The 22,114-nt window shown below is 39.6% G+C and overlaps 1 protein-coding gene across 1 annotated transcript in view; it reads right to left on the reverse strand.

Moving 5' to 3' along the window:
- The window catches only part of top3b (DNA topoisomerase III beta), a 31,183-nt gene extending 24,667 nt beyond the window's left edge, over positions 1 to 6,516 (reverse strand). The window contains exons 1-2 of the mRNA XM_080433259.1: positions 6,280 to 6,516; positions 63 to 194 (exon numbers count right to left, since the gene is read on the reverse strand). Of these exons, the coding sequence (XP_080289385.1) occupies positions 63 to 194; positions 6,280 to 6,349 (202 nt within the window). The 5' untranslated portion in view covers positions 6,350 to 6,516. The remainder of the gene's footprint in view (positions 1 to 62; positions 195 to 6,279) is intronic.
- Positions 6,517 to 22,114: the final 15,598 nt, after the last annotated feature.

The following is a 22,114-nucleotide window of genomic DNA, read 5'->3' on the forward strand; positions in this document are numbered from 1 at the left end:
ACTCTAACTGTAACGCCATTGCTGATAGCAAACAAGGAGCGATTTATATGGATGATACCAACCAATGAAGTCTAGGCTCATGACGTGCCCACAAACAGACGTCATCTTGAAGCGCACGGTCTGGCCATTGAAGGTGCCGGTGTAGTCATGCACGGAGCATGCTCCGTTCAGCCCTTTGCGACTGACACAGCTTCCTGACAACAGAGACAACAGAGGACCAAGTTACAGCTGGTTAATGGCCGCCATTAGAAGCGGATTTAATTGGGGTACGCCTATGTGTTGCCATATTGAGTAACCATTTTAGAAAAGCAATAGGCCATGCAAGGTTGTGGTTAGGGCTGTCACGATTACAAATTTAAATAGTCACTGAAATAATTGCGATTAATGATTTAATTGTGTGTTTGGCGTTGAACATTGGAACATATGAAGCCTTTTAGGCTTTGTAATAAAACATTGCACAGATATAACAAATAACATATTTGTTATAATGACATATACAAAGAAATTATTGACATATTAAAAAAAAATTATACATGTAAAAATAGCAGAAATAGCTGATCTACAAGCTTACAACACGTCAACGCGTTGTAATCGCTGTTGCAGCTATTTCTTTTTTAATATTTGAAAATGTGTGAAAATCTTTCAACATGGAAACGATTTTGACGATTATGCAAAAATAATTGCGATTATCTCCAATAATTGCGATTAGACGATTATGTAATAATTGTGACAGGCCTAGGAAGTGGTTTACCGGGATTTTGTCACGTATAAGAGGGTCAGAAGATTTCCGCTCAGCGAGGGGCTTCCTACGCCTCTTAAGCACAATACATGCTCCTTCTGCAGTTTTCGGAAAGGGGGGCGATATAACTACAAACATTCAGAACTTCTGATGGGACTCCTGCCCCCCCCCCGGTCCTGACTGTCCAAACTAGTTCAGAAATCCTAGTTCAGATTCAGAAATCCACAGTAAACCACAGCCTCTGGTGGCTTTATTGCTTTAATCTATCTGTTGGTTGATGTCAGCCACATGCTGCGGGAAAACACCAATTATGAACCTCACACACACCCAACAAGAATGTGCAGGTGTCCCGCTAAAAATGTATACATGTAATCTTGGGTACCACCAGAAATGGGGGGGGGGGGGGGGGGGGGGGAACAACCCAGCTTTGAAAATACCCAATCTACAAGCTCACAACACGTTGCAGCGTGATGCGTTGTGAGCTTGTATAGATTTGCTATTTTCGAGTTAGGGTTAAACAAACCGCTACAAATTTCAAAATTACAAAATCGCTGTCCTAAAATGTTTATGTCCTCACAAGTATAGTAATGCAAATGTGCACGTGTGCGTCACGCATCTTACACACAGACTAATGGCAGCTGACAAAATGTCATGGACATCTGTACTTAAAAGCCTCCTCCTTTATTAATTCTTCAAGTTCTCCAGTTTGATAAATCAACACATTGATTTGATACTGAATTTATCGAACTACATATTGATTTGATACCGATTTGATAAATCAACATTTATCAAACTACTACTACGATACAACTTTAGGTGCAAGAGTCAAACATGCAGAAAATATGGAACTTCAAAGTGGTACAGCAGCGGAAACGTCTAAGGTCCAGTGACCTTGTCCCCCGTCTGTGGCGGCTTGCATCGCTTAACCTCTTAAACCCTACATACCACAGTCCGCCAGGGCTATATACTAGGCCCCCTCCTGTTTTTGCTCTACAAAACCTTATATACGACTCAGGCATACAGTATTTCTTGCAGTGGAGTTATGGCAAGCTGCCCTGCTTTAATATGGGGGTGGCATTGACATACTGCCCCAGTGGGCAATGCGGCATCTACGTATTTATGTCCCCAGTCGTTGCTATGGCCGACGATTGACCGAGGATGGAACCCCCGACCTCGCGGTCTCAGGGCGGACACTGTACCCGCAAGGCCACCGAGCTGGTTTGCATTGGTTACCTGGCCTGAAATGCAAATGATGACGTGAGATTGCTTTTAATGAAATGCCACTCTCAAGGATGAGTGCTAATGGAAGTCACGATTGTGACGCACCAGCCAATTACCGACCCCCTGCCACACATACAGCCTATCTATCGTCTGATGCACCCCCCTCCACCAGCCAATAGCCCATGCCACTTCCGGTGGTCAGTGGTGAGTCTCCTATTCAGACCCCAAAGCAATAAATACAACTGGGTCTGGGGGCCATCGGTACAGATCGACTCCAGGACCCAACGGAGGCGGCACACAGAGTAGACAGACAACCAGACCCCATCCACAACTCAACCATGGAACAGCTCCAGGTAGGAGAACAGTAGAGCAGTGGTACTCAAACGCTTTCATGTCAAGGACCACCATGTACTTGGCCGTGGACCCTCTTCAGATTATTTTTTTTGCCACTAACCAAAATGTACTCTTTTATTTTCAGATTTATTTGAAAATAGCTCATCTACAAGCTCAGAACGCGTTGCAGATTGGTTATTTTCAAATAGCTGATGTATAGTGTCAAGGTGGTTAAAACTGATTTTGATGCTGTATTAACTCATTTTGGTGGGGACCCCCTGGAACGCCCTAAAAGACCCCTGGGGGTCCCACTTCCCGGGCCCCAGTTTGAAAATCAGTGCAGTAAAGCTCGACCAATATAGCAGGTTTGCGATGTATGTATCAGTCATTATTTTTTTTATTTTTTATTTTTAATCACATTTGTATAGCCTAGCCGAAATAACGGTGAACATGGACCTCTTATGGTTGTGGTAACGATTCAAAGTCAGGTCAGGTGGTTAATGACCGGGTTGTCACACACAGCCAGAAGGATCAAACATGACATTGATGTTCTCCAAAATGTTCTGCTAGAAAATAGCATCGCAAAGAATGCTTCACCCTGGACCCCACCCCTAACATCTCTGCCGTCTTTTGTCCATCTCACGCAGCTCCTGCGTCTCTTTGTCCTGTGCACGTTGACCGCGTGCCACTGTGTGTCCATTCCACTGTCCAGCCAGTGTGTGGACGAGTCCTTCTGCACCAGCAGCCTCCACGAATACTACAGCCAGCTGGTCGACCTGCCCACCCGCATCAACGAGCGCAGTGTCGCCACCTGGAGATACGAGTGAGTGCTTCTCGCGGCCACGCTTTAAACTTCACTCTCATATTTGCTTTTATTATTCTCTTTCTTGCAAACGGCTCCCAATTATGACTGCATTTTACATTTTCAGTTTACAGAACATGCAAGCACAAGCAATGTGCAAAGAAATGGCATCATTTATTTATACTATTACTTACTATTAAGTATTACTCGTGGAACAAGTTAAACCCCCCCCCCCCATATCGAAATGGCCCCTACCATTGAAATGTTTAAATCCTAATTTAAGCCCCACTTATATAGCTTGGTTTTCAATAGAGCCTTTTTAATAGACCCTCTGTACTTGCTTTGTGGTCTCTGTTAGTCTTGTATTATCTGGAATCAATGGCTGTTGATGACTGTGTTTAGGGTTTTACTGTTTTATGTTATTATCTTTTAACTTGTAATTATTAAAAAAAAAAAAAACTTTTTTGTAATTGTAACTTACTTTGCTATTGTCCTTTACAATTATTGTGTTGTATTGTTCCAAGTCTTTCGCATTATGTATCGTTTATTATTTTGAGCATCACTTTGGTGACCCTGTGTTCCCTTAAATCGAGATTGGATTGGTTTGGGTCTCTTCACAGGGAGAACGTCAACTTGAACAGAGTGCCTCAGATCATCCATGAAGCCGTGTGCCAAAGCAGCCACTCGTGCCGGGGCGCGGTGGACAGCGTGACCAGCCTGGAGAGCATCCCCATCTCCCTACGGGTGCCCGTGCTCAAAAAGAACCCAGAGTGCTTCCCCAAGACCATCTACTCCCTGGAGTTCGAGTCCATCAACATAGCCTGTATCTGTGCCACCTCCAGACTGCAGAGCTGATAAACGCACTGCTCTCCAAGCGATAACGTATGGGTCTATAATCCAAGGACTGGGCGATTAACCAAAAATATATCAAAATCGACATTTAGAACCAAAAAACTACATAATGTTAAATGTTTATTTTTCTTATAGATCAACAAATCAACATTCTAATAGATTTTTCTTTTATAATCGACCAGCTATGTTGGTGGATCACCAGGTTAAGTTATCAGAATAATGTAGTGTCATGGACCAAATATTACCTAAAACACTAGAATATCTAGTTTAGAAGTCCATTTTGGACCCCCCCCCCCATCTTTTATATAGCCTAATTAATTGCAGCCTCTGTGATTTGGAAATTGCAGTAGTTCATATTGTGATTTTGATTGTTTTTATTAATTGTTCAGCCCTAAATGCATGGTGGTGGAAAGATAGCCATTACTGTAAAAACAGCATCACTTAAAACAGGTCACCCATCATTTGTTTGCCAAAACTAACTAATCAGTTTAAGTAAATAAAGACATTTTACATTAAATTGTGTCACTGGTGTGCTTCTTCAACTCAGGTTTGAATACATTTTTGTTAAAGGGTGTGTGAGTGATATTTGCAAGGGTGTGTGAGTGATATTTGCAACCCCTCTCCCCAGCTCTATAGTAAACAGAAAATACAGGTGAGGTTTCAGTTCAGGATACACATTTCATCCAATCTGGAGCGAGAACTCATACAGAATACAGGATAAACAGTGTGTATCCTGTATTCTGTACGAGTTCTGTTTATTAAACACGTGAAATTGGAAGTGATGAAACAAAACCATTTGCAGAAAATCTGTTCACTTAAAGGGGAAGACCACTTTGGTAGAGGTTTGGTTTGTGTAGTTACCTTGCCATGATGTAACTCCAAAGGTGGACAAGAAATGAAAAATAATTGCTCCATTAATTAGAAATTGATAATTAAAAATATGCTCCCCATTGACTTACATTATACACTGAAACAGCTCTCAAAGTCACTCTTTTAGCCCATAAACGAACACAAACTAAGCTGATTCAGACAATATAGAACATCACCAAACCCAGTACTGTTTATTTTTTAAATAAAAATGTCAACTTCCTGATGATTTTACTATTTGAAGATCCGGATCCGGATCCGCCGATCCAGTCCAGGTCTAATAAAAATAGCTAAATCAACAGTAAGTTAACATTTTTATTAAAGGGTTTGGTGATGTTCTATATTGTCTGAATCGACTTTGTTTACATTCGTTTACATGCTAAAAGAGCGACTTTGAGAGCTGTTTTACTGTACAATGTAAGTCAATGAGGAGCATATTTTTCTAATCAATGCAGCAATTATTTTTTATTTCTTGACCACCTTTGGAGTTACATCATGGCGAGGTAACTACACAACCCAAACCTCTACCAAAGTGGTCTTGCCCTTTAAGAGCTGGATAGACTGAACCAACACTCTAGCAATTATTACTACCAAAAAGAGCTAGTTGACAATATATATATATATCGAGTTTGATTCTTCCAACTGTTTTGTGTTTCTGAGTAGCAGTGGTGTAAAGTAACTAAGTACATTTACTCAAGTACAGAACTTAAGTACAATTTTGAGGTACTTTTACTTTACTGGAGTATTCCCAATTGTCTATACTTTTACTTCTACTCCACTACATCTCAGAGGCAAATATTGCACTTTTACTCCTCTACAATTATTTGAAAACTTTAGTTACTAGTTACTTTGCACAGTTTGCAGATATAAATGATTACATTATAAAACATACATTAACCACTTTAGCCCTATTTTATACCTAGGCTATTTGAAAATAGCAGATCTACAAGCTCACAACACGTTGCAGTGAGCTTGTAGATCTGCTATTTTCAAACATTTTAGTACTTTTACTTTTGGTACTTTAAGTACATTTGGATACCAATACTTTTGTACTTTTACTCAAGTACATTTTGAATTCCGGGCTTTTACATTGCAGTATTGATACTTTTACTTAAGTAAAATGTTTGAGTAATTTTTCCACCACTGCTGCTGAGTAGAAACACAATTGTCACTTTCTTGAAGGAGCCCTCCCCGAAAGACTGACACATTATTAGGTCAATTGGAAATGCTTTTAGATTCATAAAATATATTGCCATTCATGTTTCTGGTGACATAAACAATATTCTATGAAAATAAGTGCCCAAACTATTATGTTCTGGGGACAACCCCAATTCCTAAGTAAATTCCACGTGCATTGACACAGCTGTTGATAGCCTAAAATAGCAGATCTACAAGCTCACAAGGCGTCACGGTGCGACGCGTTGTGAGCTTGTAGATCTGCTGTTTTCGTTGAAGCGGTACCAACCTTTGGAGAGGATCTTGGCGATGGACTGAGCCAAGGACGGCTTCTCTGCGACCATCAGCACCGTCCTCATTGTCAACAGTTCATTCACTAAAACCTCTAATTAAAACGTGTTCATTAACAGACTGCCGCTTCAAATAAACCAGGCGACACGTGTAGTATTATTATTATTATTATTTGTAGTTTTTATTATTATAGTCTAGTTAAATTACAAACAACACCGAAACGGCCGCCATGACACTTTTCTTCTTCGTGGTTTCCGGTAGGCTGTACACTGAGATGTGCAATGCTGCCCTCCACAGGCAAGGGGTTTAATGCTTTATCCTGTACTTTAAGTTTCGAACAGTAGTTTTCAACCCTTTTCTTATAAAGGTCCATTATTTATTCGGCATTTGAGCCACGAACCACCGTTTGATGAGGTTTTAGCCTCTAAGACCCAAAACTTACAATATATTGTTACCATTGGATGAGATTTTGTCCTCAATTACATGCTATATTGATAACAGGCAAACGTTGATCAAAATAGCAATTATTTAATTAAGTAATGCAGATGTTTAACAATAATTTAACTCTTGAGAGTTAAAGATCTATATGGGTCCATTTGGTTATCAACTCTCCATCATTTAGCTAGGGACCACCTGGAACTCCCTCAAGGACCACTGGCAACCACTGTCCCCATTTGTGGGACGCGAGGGAATATCCCATAATTTTTTGTTTCCTAAATTGTTGTCATTCGTTATTATCTTTAAAAGATTTTCTAAAGATTTCCACAAAGATTCACACATTTTCATGAGTTGCAAACAAATTAAAAAAAAATCCAAAAAAAAATTCATGAATCAAATACAAATAATCAAAGACATTCACTAAATTAGAAAATAAATGTTTAAGAACAACGTGGCTTCGCTCCACATTATGAGCTTGCAGATCTGCTATTTTCACTAGTTTGACCCCCCAATATAATCATATTTGAACTGGGAACCCCCACCACCCCCACCCTGACAAGAACTTAATTGTAGGCATTATTACATTTAGTTTGACTTGGTTCCACAGATAAATATTGTGAAAATAACTGATCTACAAGTTCACAACGCCTCGCTCTTTCTTGCGTAATATTTGACAATTTGTCCAATTTGGTATTAAAAAGGTCTTAAAAGTCATTGTAATGTAATTATAGTGCAGATACCCTGTATACACTTATACTGTATGTTGGTGGTTGGTTGGTTTGTTTGAGTGGGAAAACAATGTTGCAAATTAAGCTATAATAATCATCTGGGGACCCCCAGTTTGGGAACCAATGACCTATGATATTCAAGCAACTGGCCAGACCACAGTGTCCCAGTCTCAGCCTGTTCGAAACAACATTATCCCTTTTTATTTATCCCAGAGTTCATCATACACTTCTTACTTTTGATAGATGGCTGCACATCAAAACACTGCCTGCAGCTCCTTTGCTCTTCTGCCCACTCTTTTTGCCACTGGAGCTCTAGTTGTTCTCTGCAAATGCTAAAGCATTCACATTTTCCTAGCTGGACCTTCAGATCTCTAGTTTCTTTTCCAGTGGTGGAAAGTAACAAAGCATATTTACTCAAGTACTGTACTTAAGTAAGATTGAGGTATTTTTTTTTGTACTTAATACTTCAGTATTTCCAATTTTGAATCTGAGAGGCAAATATTGTTTTACTCCACTAGAATTATTTGAAAACTTTAGTTACTAGTTACTTAGCAGATATACACTATTATATTATAAAACATACATTAAGCACTTTAGCCCTATTTTACACATAGGCTATTTTAAAATAGCAGATCTACAAGCTCACAACGCCTCGCATCGCAATGCGTTGTGAGCTTGTAGATTGGCTATTTTCAAACATTTTAGTACTTTTACTTTGGTATTTTAAGTATATTTTGATGCCAATACTTTTGTACTTTTACTCAAGTAACATTTTGAACACAGGCATGTTACTTGTAACAGAGTATTTTTTATATTGTGGTATTGCTACTTTTACTTACGTAAAATATCTGAGTACTTCTTCCACCACTTTTCTCAGAGCTTTATTGGCCACGTTGTCAGAGGTTTCATCATCACAGGTGTTCACATCAGAGAAAGCTCTTCCTGGTTATTTTTCTTGGTTCATGGCAAGGAAGATAGACCAAGGAATGTCATTTTCTCTGTCCAGCAAAAAAACTGTATGGAAACATGATTTAAAGTGAATTGACTTATCACTTTGTTGCTGTTGTTGTGTTTGTTTGTTTGTTTGTTCGTTTTCTGCTTTGTGCCTTAAAACCCTGACTGCTGTATACAGTAGCTTGACACTGTGGTATCTCTTGGTCATTTCTGAGTTCAACCTTTAGTTACATTTGAGTCTCATTGTTTAAAGAATTTGCTGTTAGGTACAACTGTCATTACTACACGATGGTAATAATTCAACTCTATTTTATCCTAAATGTAATAGGTTGTTTTTTAAGTATTTAACCATCTCATTCTCACTCCATTGTAAATGAGGGTTGGCGTTGTCATCTAAGAAATATTTACATGTTTTGGTTAGCCACTAGATGGCGTCAGAGGCCTTCAAATGGGATGTTATTGCAACCACTCCACTGGAAATGTCCAGGATTGCCTGTGTCACTATCCATTATGTTCTAAATCTAAACGATTATTCTATTGATACATTGTTTTGATTAATCAAATCTCTAATGTTTTTATTGTTTTACATTTTTATGATTCAATGAATCCATGCCAAACAATTGTAAGATATTTTTTATAATCAGCTAAATCGATTAGTCTCATTAACCACTTAAGGTGCATGTGACAGTTACTCAGTGCATATAAATATAGTAGCAGTACCAGTTATGTGTTTTTCAATTTGGGTTTGTAGAGATTAGATTTTTTGGCATTATTCACATTGCAAGGTAGAGAACTATTGCAAAGCCATCAGCCAAGTGTTAAACCAGTGGTGGAAGAAGGGGGTCCTTGAGGGGATTCCAAAAGGTTCACAGCAAAATGTGTCAATATAGTATCAAAATCTCTTTTAACGACTTTCAACAAAATGTATGGCTATTCAAAAATGGGCAGATCTACCAGCTCACAACGCGTCTGTGGAAAAATTTGAATACATTTCAGATGGTTTTGTTAAGTAACAGCCAGGGGTCTCCCCGTCTCTCCAGTTTAATAAAAAGAGAATTCATTTTCAGGTGGGTTGCCAATTTCACCCAATCAAGAGAGATAACCCATTTATCAGCTTCAATGTCATAGTGTTACACTTCCAATTCTGTCTGCCCAGATATATTATAACTATGGTCTGCCCCCCTTTTTTTCCCCAGCACTTCCAATTTCACTTGTTTATCCTGTAAGACTGTATCTTGTAAGACTTCTCTTCCATTTGTACACTCTCAGAGTTAAATGAACACAGTGTAGATTAAAAAAAAGATTTTATATCCAATGGTGGTTTGCATCAAACTCTTTTGGCTTGTACCCCCTTTCTGTGGTTTCTGAATTCAAGTATCTCATTTACCTGACTAGACTACATTTTGCTCACTAGAAAATCATAGCTAGGATATGATGCTATGAATGAATGATAACCCACCTTTTGAAAAATACATAACATTAGAAATAAATGCAATGAAATACTGCACTTGCGATTAGTACCTGCTCAGGAGAAAAACTCTGGCCTAACACTTCAGGTTTTGATGTCAATATGTTCAAATAATGTGCAAATTCAGTATTGCTATTCTACTAGTCTAGTTTTTGATTAAACACTTTACAGATCAGTAGGTTCACAAACTTTGTGTATGTTTTATCATTAAACATAAATTCAAAACTTCCTTTATCTTCATAGAAACCATGCATATCCCTAGGGGTACAAGTACCCCCCATTTGAGAAACACTCCAAAATGAACCACAAAGAAAAAACAACAACTTCTTCCCCATTTAAAGTGTTTATTAAATCATTGATGATCAGGACAAGACATTGGGTTGAAATCTGATGTGTTAGATGTATGTGGTCACTGTGTGTGTGTGTGTGTGTGTGTGTGTGTGTGTGTGTGTGCCGATATTACTATACTTGTAAGGGCCAAATGTCCCCACAAATATAGTAGAATTTGAGAAATAGACATTCATTGTGAGGACGGTTTTCCTAGTCCTCACAAGAGAAATAGTTGGGGTTACAATTAGGAAAAGATTCAAGGTTGAGGTCCTTAGACATTTAGAGGTTAGGTTTAGGGGTTAAGGGTTGGAGCCATGCCCGATTTATACTTAGTTGCACGCCGGTGTCATGCACTGAAAATAGCAGAGTTCACAAGTTCACCACAAGTTTCTGTGCCATGTGTTGTGAGCTTGTAGATCTGCTATTTTCAGTGTGCGTCCCCCACGCCCAACTAAGGTATAACTGTGGCGTTAGGATTAGACATTTAGACAATTGTTTTAGGGTTAAGATGAGACATTTAGAGGTTAGGTTTAGGGGTCGAGGTAGGAGTTGTCTGATTTATACTTAGGTGTGCGTCACCAAAAATAGCATCTCTACAAGGTACAATAGCTCGTAGATCTGCTATTTTCGACACCACCCCACAACTCAGGCTTTAGCGTTAAAAATAGCCAATAAAATGGTAAAAACATTTATAAAACTTGCATTTCTGTCCACACAAATAGTATTACAATGTGTGTGCATGCCTGTGCACGTGAATGTGTGTATGTGGCGTGAAGGTGCGCGTGTATGCCTGCTTGCGCCTGTGCGTTTATGTATACTTACTTGCCTGCACGCGTGCATGTGATTGCGTGTTTGTGTTCGTGCATGCATGTGTGCATGCCTATGCGCGTGAATGCATGTATGTGTTTGTGTGTGGCGTGAAGGTGCGCGTGTATGCCTGCTTGCGCCTGTGCGTGCACGTTTATGTATATCTGCCTGCACGCGTGCATGTGTTTGCGTTCGTGCATGTGTGTATGATTTTGTGCGTGACTGTGTGTGTGTGTGCTGCGCGCGCACGCACGTACGTACATGCTTGCGTGTCTGATGTGCGTGGCTCCAGGTTAGCAGAGGGGTGCTGTGCTGTGCTGTGTGGAGGCCCAGCTGATCGATGCCCTTTCATTATTGCACTGCTCGCTGGCAGCTTCCCAGTAGTGCAACAGGGAAAGAGTGTCAAGCAGAGAGCGCACAAACAGCACGGGACGTCCCTCCTCCTCCAGAACACAGGGTGGCGCCTCACCGTACGATGAGACGTCATCATCATCACCACCTCCACCCTACCGCTGTTGCATCATCCTACAGCCCCACCTCAACCACGCCCAACACCCATAGCTAGATTATTGTTGCTGTCAGGCAGAAACCTTGTATCTCTCAACTTTGTATATTTATTTCGTAAATTAATGCCCTACTTCGTCGTACAACAGTGTGGCGCAAAAGTAGCGAAAACGGCAGATCTACAAGCGCACGACGCATCGCGTGCTTGTAGATCAGCTATTATTGAAACATTTTGAAAGTGAAAGTGTTTAAGTGTGTCTGTGGGTTTTATAACTAATGAAAAGTATTAACAAGAGCTTGCAACTAAATAACTGAGGCACGGGTGCCACGTGTTTTTTTTGGCATTTCCTGAAAAGTAAGGTTTGGACATACGAGGTGCACCCAACAGCAACAATTCCATTATATGCATTACAATACCCCCAAAACATGTGACAGTTGGCACTGAGTTTATACATATTTACACAAAATTATACTCAATGTACTTTTCTACTAGCCTGGGCGATGTGGACAAAAATAAATAACAATATTCTTTACCAAATATCTCGATAGTGACAATAAAAAATAAATAAACGTTTCAAACATTTTCAAAAAAATAGCGAAAATAGCCGATCTAGAGGCTTCCATCGCGTCCCAATGTGACGCGTTGTTCGCTTGTAGATCGGCTATAGCACAATCCCAGACGATAGCTTGTCGATATCAATATAATCTCGATATATTGTCCAGCCATACTTTCAACACCAGGGGGCAGTAAACAGCCATTATGAAAAATGGTACCATACACATATAGCCTGTGTGTTAGCTTCATTCTGAATGAACCCATACAGGGCCAATTTGACCCTTTCATGGTTAAACTAATACCTTTTTTTTTTCCCCTGATCATCATCCCAGCCAAATGGTTTGTGGAATCAGATAATGTGCATTTTGTAGTTCTGCTTTGGTGACATTGTTGCCATTTTTAACTCATTCAGTGCCACTGGCCACAATTCATTGTAAAAAAAGTGCCATTCAGTGCCACAGCCAAAATTCATTGTAAAAAAAAAGTGCTTAGGAGCCGAGATACAGCCTTTTTCAGTAAGAAGTTAAACAAGAAGTGAATGGAGCAGAACATTTTCAAATCATCATATCTTGGGTTCTGAACATTCCCCCCCCCCCCCCCAAAAAAAAGAGAAATATTTTTGTTTTTTTGGACGTTTTAGACGTCCAGTGGCACAGGGCTTATATCACAACAGACGTTTTAGACGTCCAGTGGCACTGAATATTTAAGAGTAATGCCATTCAAAATAACATTGTCGAGAATTGTGAATTTACTGGAGCAATTTGGGCAGAATTATCAAACTATCTAGTCAGTGATATGTGCTCCTTGGACCTAGCCTTCACAATACAATCCTCAGTGTTCATTTATCTGGTTGAAACTCAAGAGTGTGCCAATGTAATTTGGTTCCATTTGAACACCTCAGAGTTAAAGATACTGTAAGTGATATCTTTGGGGGTAAAGTAGAACTTTCTCTTTTTTAAGCTGTTTTGAAAGCCTTTATAAAACACATTGAAGATGTTTTACCTACCAATGTTTGGTATCTAAATTGTTTCACTTTGACATTATACTGTTGTATCAACATATTGGACACAAAAGCTCTGATAGTAATCAATGCTATAGAGTGTTTACTGTTCTGTAACAGGGGTCTCCCTGTCTCTCCAGTTCTTTTGTAGACAGAAAATACATCTTCAGGTGGGTCACCAATTTAATCAAAAAAATCATGCACACCCCCCCTTTAAATGAACAGTGAGGATTTTGTGTTAAGTTTGCACACAGCACAGCTGTAGAAAGGTCAAAGTTCACTTTAGGGTTTGAGGGACAGGGCACTCAAAAATAGCAAACCAGAATACTTATTTTTTTTGTCATTGTTAACTATAACATACTGTATACTTTCTAGAGGTTGTAAGAAATATCTTTCATGGGACAGGGGTGGAATTCAATTTGTAAGGGCTTTTAATTAAACTCTTGTGAATCAATCTTATTTGACCAAGACATTTTTATTTCACCCAAATACTTGTATCTACTGAACCTTTTACTGAGTAGAAATCGTTCTTAATTATACAACCAACAATGGCGCATAACAAATAAAAACGTATACAAATTATACAATCACAGCCATTCTAGTCACACCTCTAAAGCATGCTGTGCCCAAACAATCAGGAAATTATTAATTATAGTAGGATTATTTTGGAGGGTATTAAACTAGGGTTGCAACTATTCATGATTTTATTAGAGATAACTCCCCATAACACATATACTGTATACAGTACACACCGACAATATGAACCATGCACGTTGCGTCTGCACAGAGGACGATTATGGGTACAGAGGAGGATTATGGGTGTGAAACGACAGATGACTGAACCCTCCAAGTCAAGACCCTATAAGCAATATTGCACTACTCCCTCAACACTCTAAAAAGCAGAGGCAATATCGATAGGGTCTCGTCTCAGAGGCCGTGCCGAGCACAAAGACACACAGCGAGAAAAACAATAAAAACCACATCGACAAAATCATCACATCGACAAAATCATCAACAACAACAAAAAACACCACCACAACAAGCCAAGACTGTATAGAGCAGTAGTTCTCAAAATGGAGTCCGGGGACCCCCAGGGGTCCTTGAAATGTTATGGGTCTGTGACTCTTAACTAAAAGTGTGCTCACACCGGACGCGAAGATAGTTGTTAGAGCGGCGCGATTACATTCAAAGTCAATGCAAAGATACTTCTTTGCGCAACGTTGGATTGAGTGGCGCGAAGGAGAAAACCGGGCAACGCAAACAAAGCTTTTCGTCGCTTCAGAGTCTTCACTACGGGTGGAAACTCCCAACTGAGGCGGCATTCGCCTCAATCTTTCTTATTTTCACACACACAACTGGCAAATTATTATAGTTATTAGATTTCGATACAGATTCCACAGCGTATGTACAGTGATTGACAGCGTGCACGAAGAGGCGATTAGCTGAACACGCCAGCGACCAAAATGACGCGATTCAAATGATTAGAAAACCTTTTCGTTTTTACATTCAAAACAAGGCAGACACGCCATCAGAAGTAGACTTGAGCCCCATGAGGCACCCCGGAGCGAGCCGTTAGGTGAGCGAGGTGCCATGCCGAGTGGTGTGAAGTTTGCATACCGTTAGAAAGAAACTCATAATCATCAGTCATCATCAGTTACCACAATGGAGACAAGCCCCCTTAGGGCTTTTTGTGTTATCCTTTTACCATAACGTTTAACTGTTACTACCTGCACTGTTAACCAAGGTGTTTTATTAACTATTCAATCAATCAAAGTTCTCGTCAATGCGCAACACAACGGGACAGGGCCCCATTGCCTCAACATCTGACACAAGCGAGTCCAGTCGTGTGAAACGGGTGCCACGTGGTCAAATCCTGTCCCAAACTGTCACCCATTTGATGCAAGGGGTGCGAGAATGCCACGACGCGTTGTGAGCTTGTAGATCAGCCCACTGGCTAGGAATGGCTGTACTAAACTATCCTCTAGGTGCCAAGGCCGCGTCCTCTCCAACAAATCAACACCTTCCTTAGGTCAGTCTGCTGACCCTGTAGAACTACAAGGTGGCTGGCAGCCTACTGTAGAGGTAGGCTACGTAGCCTATGTAGAGATAGATAGACAGGTCGGTTGACAATAAAAGACAATTCAAAACGTCATCCAATTAACTGGGATAACCCTAGAATGAGCACATTCTGTGGGACATTCCAGCTGAAAGCCCATAGGCCCTGCTGCTGTTGCGTGGCGCTGCGTTTCCGCATCGCCACAGCGGAGGAGGAGGAGGAAACGTCGGGGTCATTTTAAACAGAAACAGCTTCTATGGAGCCTCTATTATTTTCAGTGGCAGCAACACTGCTCTCTGACCCCATTAAAAAGGCAAAGACGTTGGAGACCGGGCAGATGTGAGAAATTCCACCGTGTTTTTCTCCCCTCTTGTTTCCCAGAAATTTGCGAGAGAGAGAGAGAGAGGCCCTCGGCGTGTTCCACCACCGTTCTGTCAACGCACTGGCCTCTCTCATCTCCTGTGCTACTTACATATGCAATGCTTATATATCCGTTGCTGTCGGGCAGAAACCCCCTATCTCCATATTTTAACTTTGTGGGTTTCTTTGTAAATTAATGCCCTATTTGGTCATACTACAACTACAGCGTCACACAAAAGCATCAAAAGTAGCAGATCTGCAAGCTCGAAAGACGGCGCGAAGCAACACGTTTTGAGCAGGTAGATCTGCTACATTTGCTATTTTGGAATTTTAATCATGCAAAGTAACAGTTTTGGACAAATGAGGTTTCCACCCAACAGACGATATGCAAAATTAAACCTAAAATTCAAAAGGTTAAATCTCTATATTCGCTCTATATTCTGATAGTAATCATTGCTTTTGAGTGTTTGTTCAGTAACAGGAGTCTCCCCATCTCTCCAGCTCTTTAGTCAACACAAAATGCATTTTCAAATGGGTTACAAATGTCTTCCTTTTTTTTCTAAAATGGCATCATTCCTGCATGATGTTGCTACAGGTTAACCTTCATATAGGCTCTGTCTGGTATTTGCCTGCCAGCACAGTGAGAGAGAAACAAGCTTATACTTGCAGTAACGTTGAAAGTAGCCATAAACATCGGGCCCCATTCGGTCTTTCTTTCAGTGATGGAAAGCAACTAAGTACATTTACTGAAGTATTACTTTACTTGAGTATTTACATTTTCCAATACTTTATACCTCTACTCCACTACATCGCAGACTTTTTACTCCACTACAATTATTTGAAAACATAATTGTTACTTTGTAGGTTTAGATTATTATTACAAAACTTACATTGAACAATTAAGCTGTATTTTATACTTTGTCTGTTATGGAAATAGGCGATCTAAAAACTCAAGATCGACAAGCTTGTAATCTGCTATTTTCAAAAGATTTAGACAAAAAAACATTTTTACTTTTGAAAAAGAAAAACATTGCATCTTCTTCGTCTCAATTGACAACACAACGCTTGTTGGTCACATCTAAACACTGTCGCTAGCCTTCAAGCTCTATGCTATTACACTGAAATGTGACATTATAACCATGCTATTACACTGCAATGTGTGAACATTTTACACACACTCACATCTACATGACTGAGACACTGAGACACACACACACACACCACAAGAACATGGTAGGTAATCAAGAATGAAACGTATACTACCAAAGGCGGGCCCCTGCTCTCGCTCTCTCCCTCCATGCTGTAGATCGGGGGGGACCTGCCCTCTGCATTCCTCACGAGGAGCCCCCACCCCCACCCCGCCAACGACCTGCCACAAATAGGAAACTTACCCCACCCCTGCCACCCCCCATTTCCCACCCACACACCGTAACGTCCTCACGTCTATAGGATCCGTCAGAGAGCCGACAACAAAACAGAAAGGCTTTGAAAGGAAAGTCGACGTGTTGTTGGTGGGAGAGAGAGAGAAAAAAAAAGGAGGACTCGTTTAAAATGCGCTGTGCGACCGGTTTGTTTAACTCGAGAGAGTGTAGGCTACACACATGGAACCAAAAGGCTTGTTTAACTCAAGAGAGATAGGCTACACACATGGAACCAAAAGGCTTGTTTAACTCAAGAGATAGGCTACACACATGGAACCAAAAGGTTACATTAACACTGAGGATTTGCACCATGTAGCAGGCCTACACAATGACAGCAGCCTTAGAAGGCAAAATTACAGTTTTTGATTAATTTGCAGCGGTTATTTGCTATTTTCTACAAAATAAAATAGGATTGCATATAATATATACACATACAAACACACACACACACACACACACAGTAGGCTAAATATAATCGGATGATTTAGAGACAATTAAAAAACATGTATATCAAAATACAGCATGCTATTCTATATTTTGACATTTTCTACCAAAAGGACTAATTTACACTTCTCATAAACGTCCTGTTCATTTGATTGATGGAGTAGATCTAATATCTTGTAATTAAATACGTTTCATAACAAATGGGGATCATTATTTTATAAAATATTCACAATCAATCCCTTTTTTGCGCATGTCATCATAGGGAAAAAGTGTTGAAACTTTTCAAAAATAGTGAAAATGGCCGAAGCTATTTTTGACACTTTTGTGGGACAAAGTTTAAAATAAATTAACCGATTCGTTGATATACTGTATACATTTTTTTTTTTTACATTTAAAAACACACCTCTCGATTAATTGATTTAAATAATTAAAACCTTCAAAAACACTCGATTAAACGGAAAAGTAATCGACAGAATAATCGCTTAGAAATTAATCAGGCCTTACAGCCCAACAATATGCACCAATCATCAGCCTCTATCTTTCAACAGCACATTGTGAATGGTTGACTTGACAGTGTGACTTCAAAGTGTATTGCTCAACCTGACATGTGGGCCGCCATGCACTAAACACACACAAGGCCTCTGAAGTTCCAGTGAACAAAATGTTCTTTTTTTCCCCCCCAGAGGTGTGGTCAAAGAGGCCCTTAACTGCCAGTATAATAATAATAATAATAATAGTAATAATAATAATAATAATAATAATACACAGTAAAAATCCACATAGTGTCACCTGTGAGAGAGCACAAACAGTTTGTGCTCTCTCACAGTTAAATTAGCACTGAAGATATATAGCTATATGTGGACTCGGGGGTAGAACCTACATTATGATTGGAGGGTGGGATGGGGGGGGTTCGTTTGGGGAGGGGGGTGCAACATTAGCTAAAATGTGGCCCCTCCTTAGGAATCCACAAAGGAATCTCTCTCCCAGTGCTTCTGTTTGATGTCCAGTTTAAAGCTGCAGTCCGCAGTAGTGGCCTGCAGTTACTCAAGTGCTCTGCTTGAGTATAATTTCAAGGTACTTTTGCTTTCCTTGAGTATTTGCATTTCTTGATGCTTTATAGGCTACTTCTACTCCACTACATTTCAGAAGCAAATATTTACATTTGACAGCTTTAGTTACTAGTTACTTTGCAGATCTAGATTATTAATAATTGATCAAATTATGATTAAAAAATAATCAAACTTGTCCGAACATAGCAGATCAAGGCGTCTTGTGAGCTTGTAGAACGTCTATTTTCGAATATCCGAAGTATAAAATAGGGCTTATGTGGTAAATGATCAATAATTATTGTCCAATAACATGATATATACAATTCTGAGGGGGCATGGGCATTCTGAATAATGGTAATAATATAATAATAATGGCTACTTTTATTTTTTGCCCACACTTTTGTACTTTGACTTAAAATTTTGAATGCAAGACTTTTACTACAAAGTTAAAAGTAGGGCCGCAACTATTGATTATTTTCTTAGCTTTTTTGATTAATCGAATAATTAAGACGTGTTTTCTGATATTTTGAAATTGTTTTATACATCAACGAATTGAGCTCAGAACGCGTCGCAGATATTGATTATCGATGTTTTTTTAATGATCCATACATTAGTCCGATTAACGGTTGTACCGCCATAGTTACACGTACAAGTGAGTACTTCTGAATTCCGCCACTGGCATGAATCGGCAAGACTTGTCACGTCCTAGCCGGGCGGGACTCGAACCCGGGTCCCATGGTGGATCAGCGGTCGAACTGGCAAAGGCCGAATGCTATGACAATACTATTGCACTGCTTACACGGATGGAACAGTAGTGCAACATCGTCAAAGCAGCTGACCTCTGCGCACGTAAGGGTGACAGGAGCGCACGTAAGGGGCACACGCACACACACATAGTTGTTGACCCAAGTTGACCCAATGGGACTTAACAGTCCACACTGGCCAGCCAATTTATAGACTTAAAATGGTAAGAAAGTGATTATTTTGTTAAAACAAAAAAGTACTATATAAAAATGTTAAAGGTCTATATTGTGATAGTAATCATTGCTAGACTAGTGTTTGTTCAGTAAACGGGGCCTACCATTTCTGCAGCACTTTAATAAACAGAAAATACATTTTCAGAGACAAGGACACCCCTTGTTACTGAACAAACATTCTATAGCGACGATTACGGTCAGAAGATAGAGCTATTTAACACTTTATTTTAACAAAACATCCCTTTAGCACCTTAACTCTCACACAAAAATGCCGGAGCCACAGTGGACATTTAAACAGAAAAACAATGTCACGGTGCACATAATACATCTATGACACATAAGCCTACTAGGCTATGTTCAATAAAGTATACCCTCATCTATGCAAAAATCTATCGAAAAAAGAATCTCAAATAAACTAAAATTAAAAAAAAGTTGAAAGTGGGGACGTTGTGAGTACGGGGGGGCTGAGGAGTGGTGGATGTTTCTCTTTTTAGTCGTCAGCCAATGCCCTTTTAATATTGCACTGCTCATCTCATTTCACAGTAGTACAACAGAAAAAGGGCGTCGGACAACGCGCTGCTTCGCCTGAAATCCACTCGATTATACGTTTAAACCCCCCGACAATACTAAACTATTTTGACAGCCTCCGTGCGTGGTGCGCGCACCCCCTTTCTCCCCCCCCTTTTTTTACAACACATCCCCCAAAAACTTGACAACTATACAAGCATTTGGATTCGTTACGCAGAACCAAGAACCGTGAAACAAAACTGACTATTATCGGCTTACTTTAGACACACACACACACCTATGCACAAACGCTTTGTAAAGGACATAATAGGAAGGCTAATTGTCTACAAGTCTATAAACAGTTCAACTTGAAAGAAAACATCCCTGTCAGTGACTAATGTAAAACAGACGTATATACACGTCATTATTATGATTTTTTTTTGGGGGGGGGGGGTTTATGAACATCCATTGCAACATTCCAAAAACAAAATCCACACACGTAGAATAAGGCCTGGCTTTCTAATAAACACATTCCGTTGCATTGTTATACACAAGTCAAAATTCTCAGTGCTGCTGTAACCAAATGGACCAGTTTTACTTTGACCTATAACCCTACACACTAGTATGTAACCACAAGGAATAAACATTTAATAAAAACAAAACCTGTAAAAAAATATATATTATATATATACACACAATAACAAAATTGTTTGCAGTAAAATAAATCCTCAGTGTTAATGTAACTCGAGAGCTCAGAGTTACATTTGCTTTTATAAAACAAACATTCAAAAATTCATAACAAAACCAAAAATGTTTGTTCACATGGCTTTTCTCCACATAATATAAGCAGTGTTGCCAGATTGTGCGAGAAAAATAAGCAACCAGGTATAGAAAAACAAGCCCAAAAGAAGCAACTTAGGCCACATGAGCACATTAAACCTATATGCCAGAGCCGATCTACAAGCTTGTGTCGGTATGCCGCATAGTGAGCTTGTAGATCTGCTATTTTCAAAAACTCTTGAAATAAAATGTGGAATATTTGGAATATTTTTTGTAACATTCTAACAAAACGAAAGCTCCCTGGGTACGAAACATTTATGAAAATATTTGAGAACCACTGGTTTAATTCATAATTACAAAAATTTGGAAGCAAGTCTAAATAAGCAACTACACTTTAGAAACAAGCCCCAAAAAAACGCAACCCGCAACTAACCAGTATTTACATGCAACTTTACAGAAAACGAGCCTAAAGTCGCTTATAATAAGCCGACATGGCAACACTGCACATAAGCTAAAAGAACTTCCAGAACAGGGACTTGTTGGCCCCCAGGAGGAAGCAGGGGCGGAGCCGGGACGTATATATATATATATAAATATATATAGGGCAAAGAGCACATTCCGCCCCTGCGATACAATACCAGAAACCTTCATTTAATACCTTATACTATTCTTGTCCCCTTTAGGCCCAAAGTGGCAATTTGAAACCCTTTCCTCGTTTTAAGGGAAGGACGAGGCGGAGGAGGAGGAGGAGGAGGGTTATTCCCCCCCAAAAAATGTTCAGAGAATCATGATCAGTGGTGCAACGCATTGTGAGCTTGTAGATCGGCTATTTTCAAATGGCCGAAATGTATATAGGGCAGAAGTGGGTAATGTATGTTTTGTAATAATAATCAAAATCTACAAAAGGAACTTAAGTTTTCAGATAATTATAGTGGAGTAAAAGTATAATATTTGCCTCTGAGGTGCAGTGAGTAAAAGTAAAAGTATCGAAAATTTGAAATACTCCAGTGAAATAAAAAATACCTCAATTTACTTGAGTAAATGTACATAAGTTACTTTCCACCACTGCCAATGCCATAAACACACCACAATGCATATTAGCTGCAACTAGCTGCATGCACGAGCTTTAGGTTAAAAAATAAAAATAAAATCAACAACATTGCACTGAAAACTTTAGGGCTAAAATGACCCATGTTTTTTTGTTCCTGGAAGTGAAGTCAAAATTTAACATTGCATTAGTTTTCTTCAATATCAGAAAATAACGAGGTTACATAAATTCCTTATAACAGCCAATACAGGCATGTGAATTTTGTATGGAGTATTACACTATCATAGGAGGCCTACTGTTGTTACTGCTGAGTAAAGTAGGCTATTGTGGTATTTTGAAAAGGCATTAAAACTGGTTCCTCCACCGACCACGCAGTGCTATATGTGTATGCTGAGTAGAATATATA

This window comes from Gymnoscopelus braueri (assembly GCF_963280865.1).
Source record: "Gymnoscopelus braueri genome assembly, chromosome: 7".
Taxonomy (NCBI): domain Eukaryota; kingdom Metazoa; phylum Chordata; class Actinopteri; order Myctophiformes; family Myctophidae; genus Gymnoscopelus; species Gymnoscopelus braueri.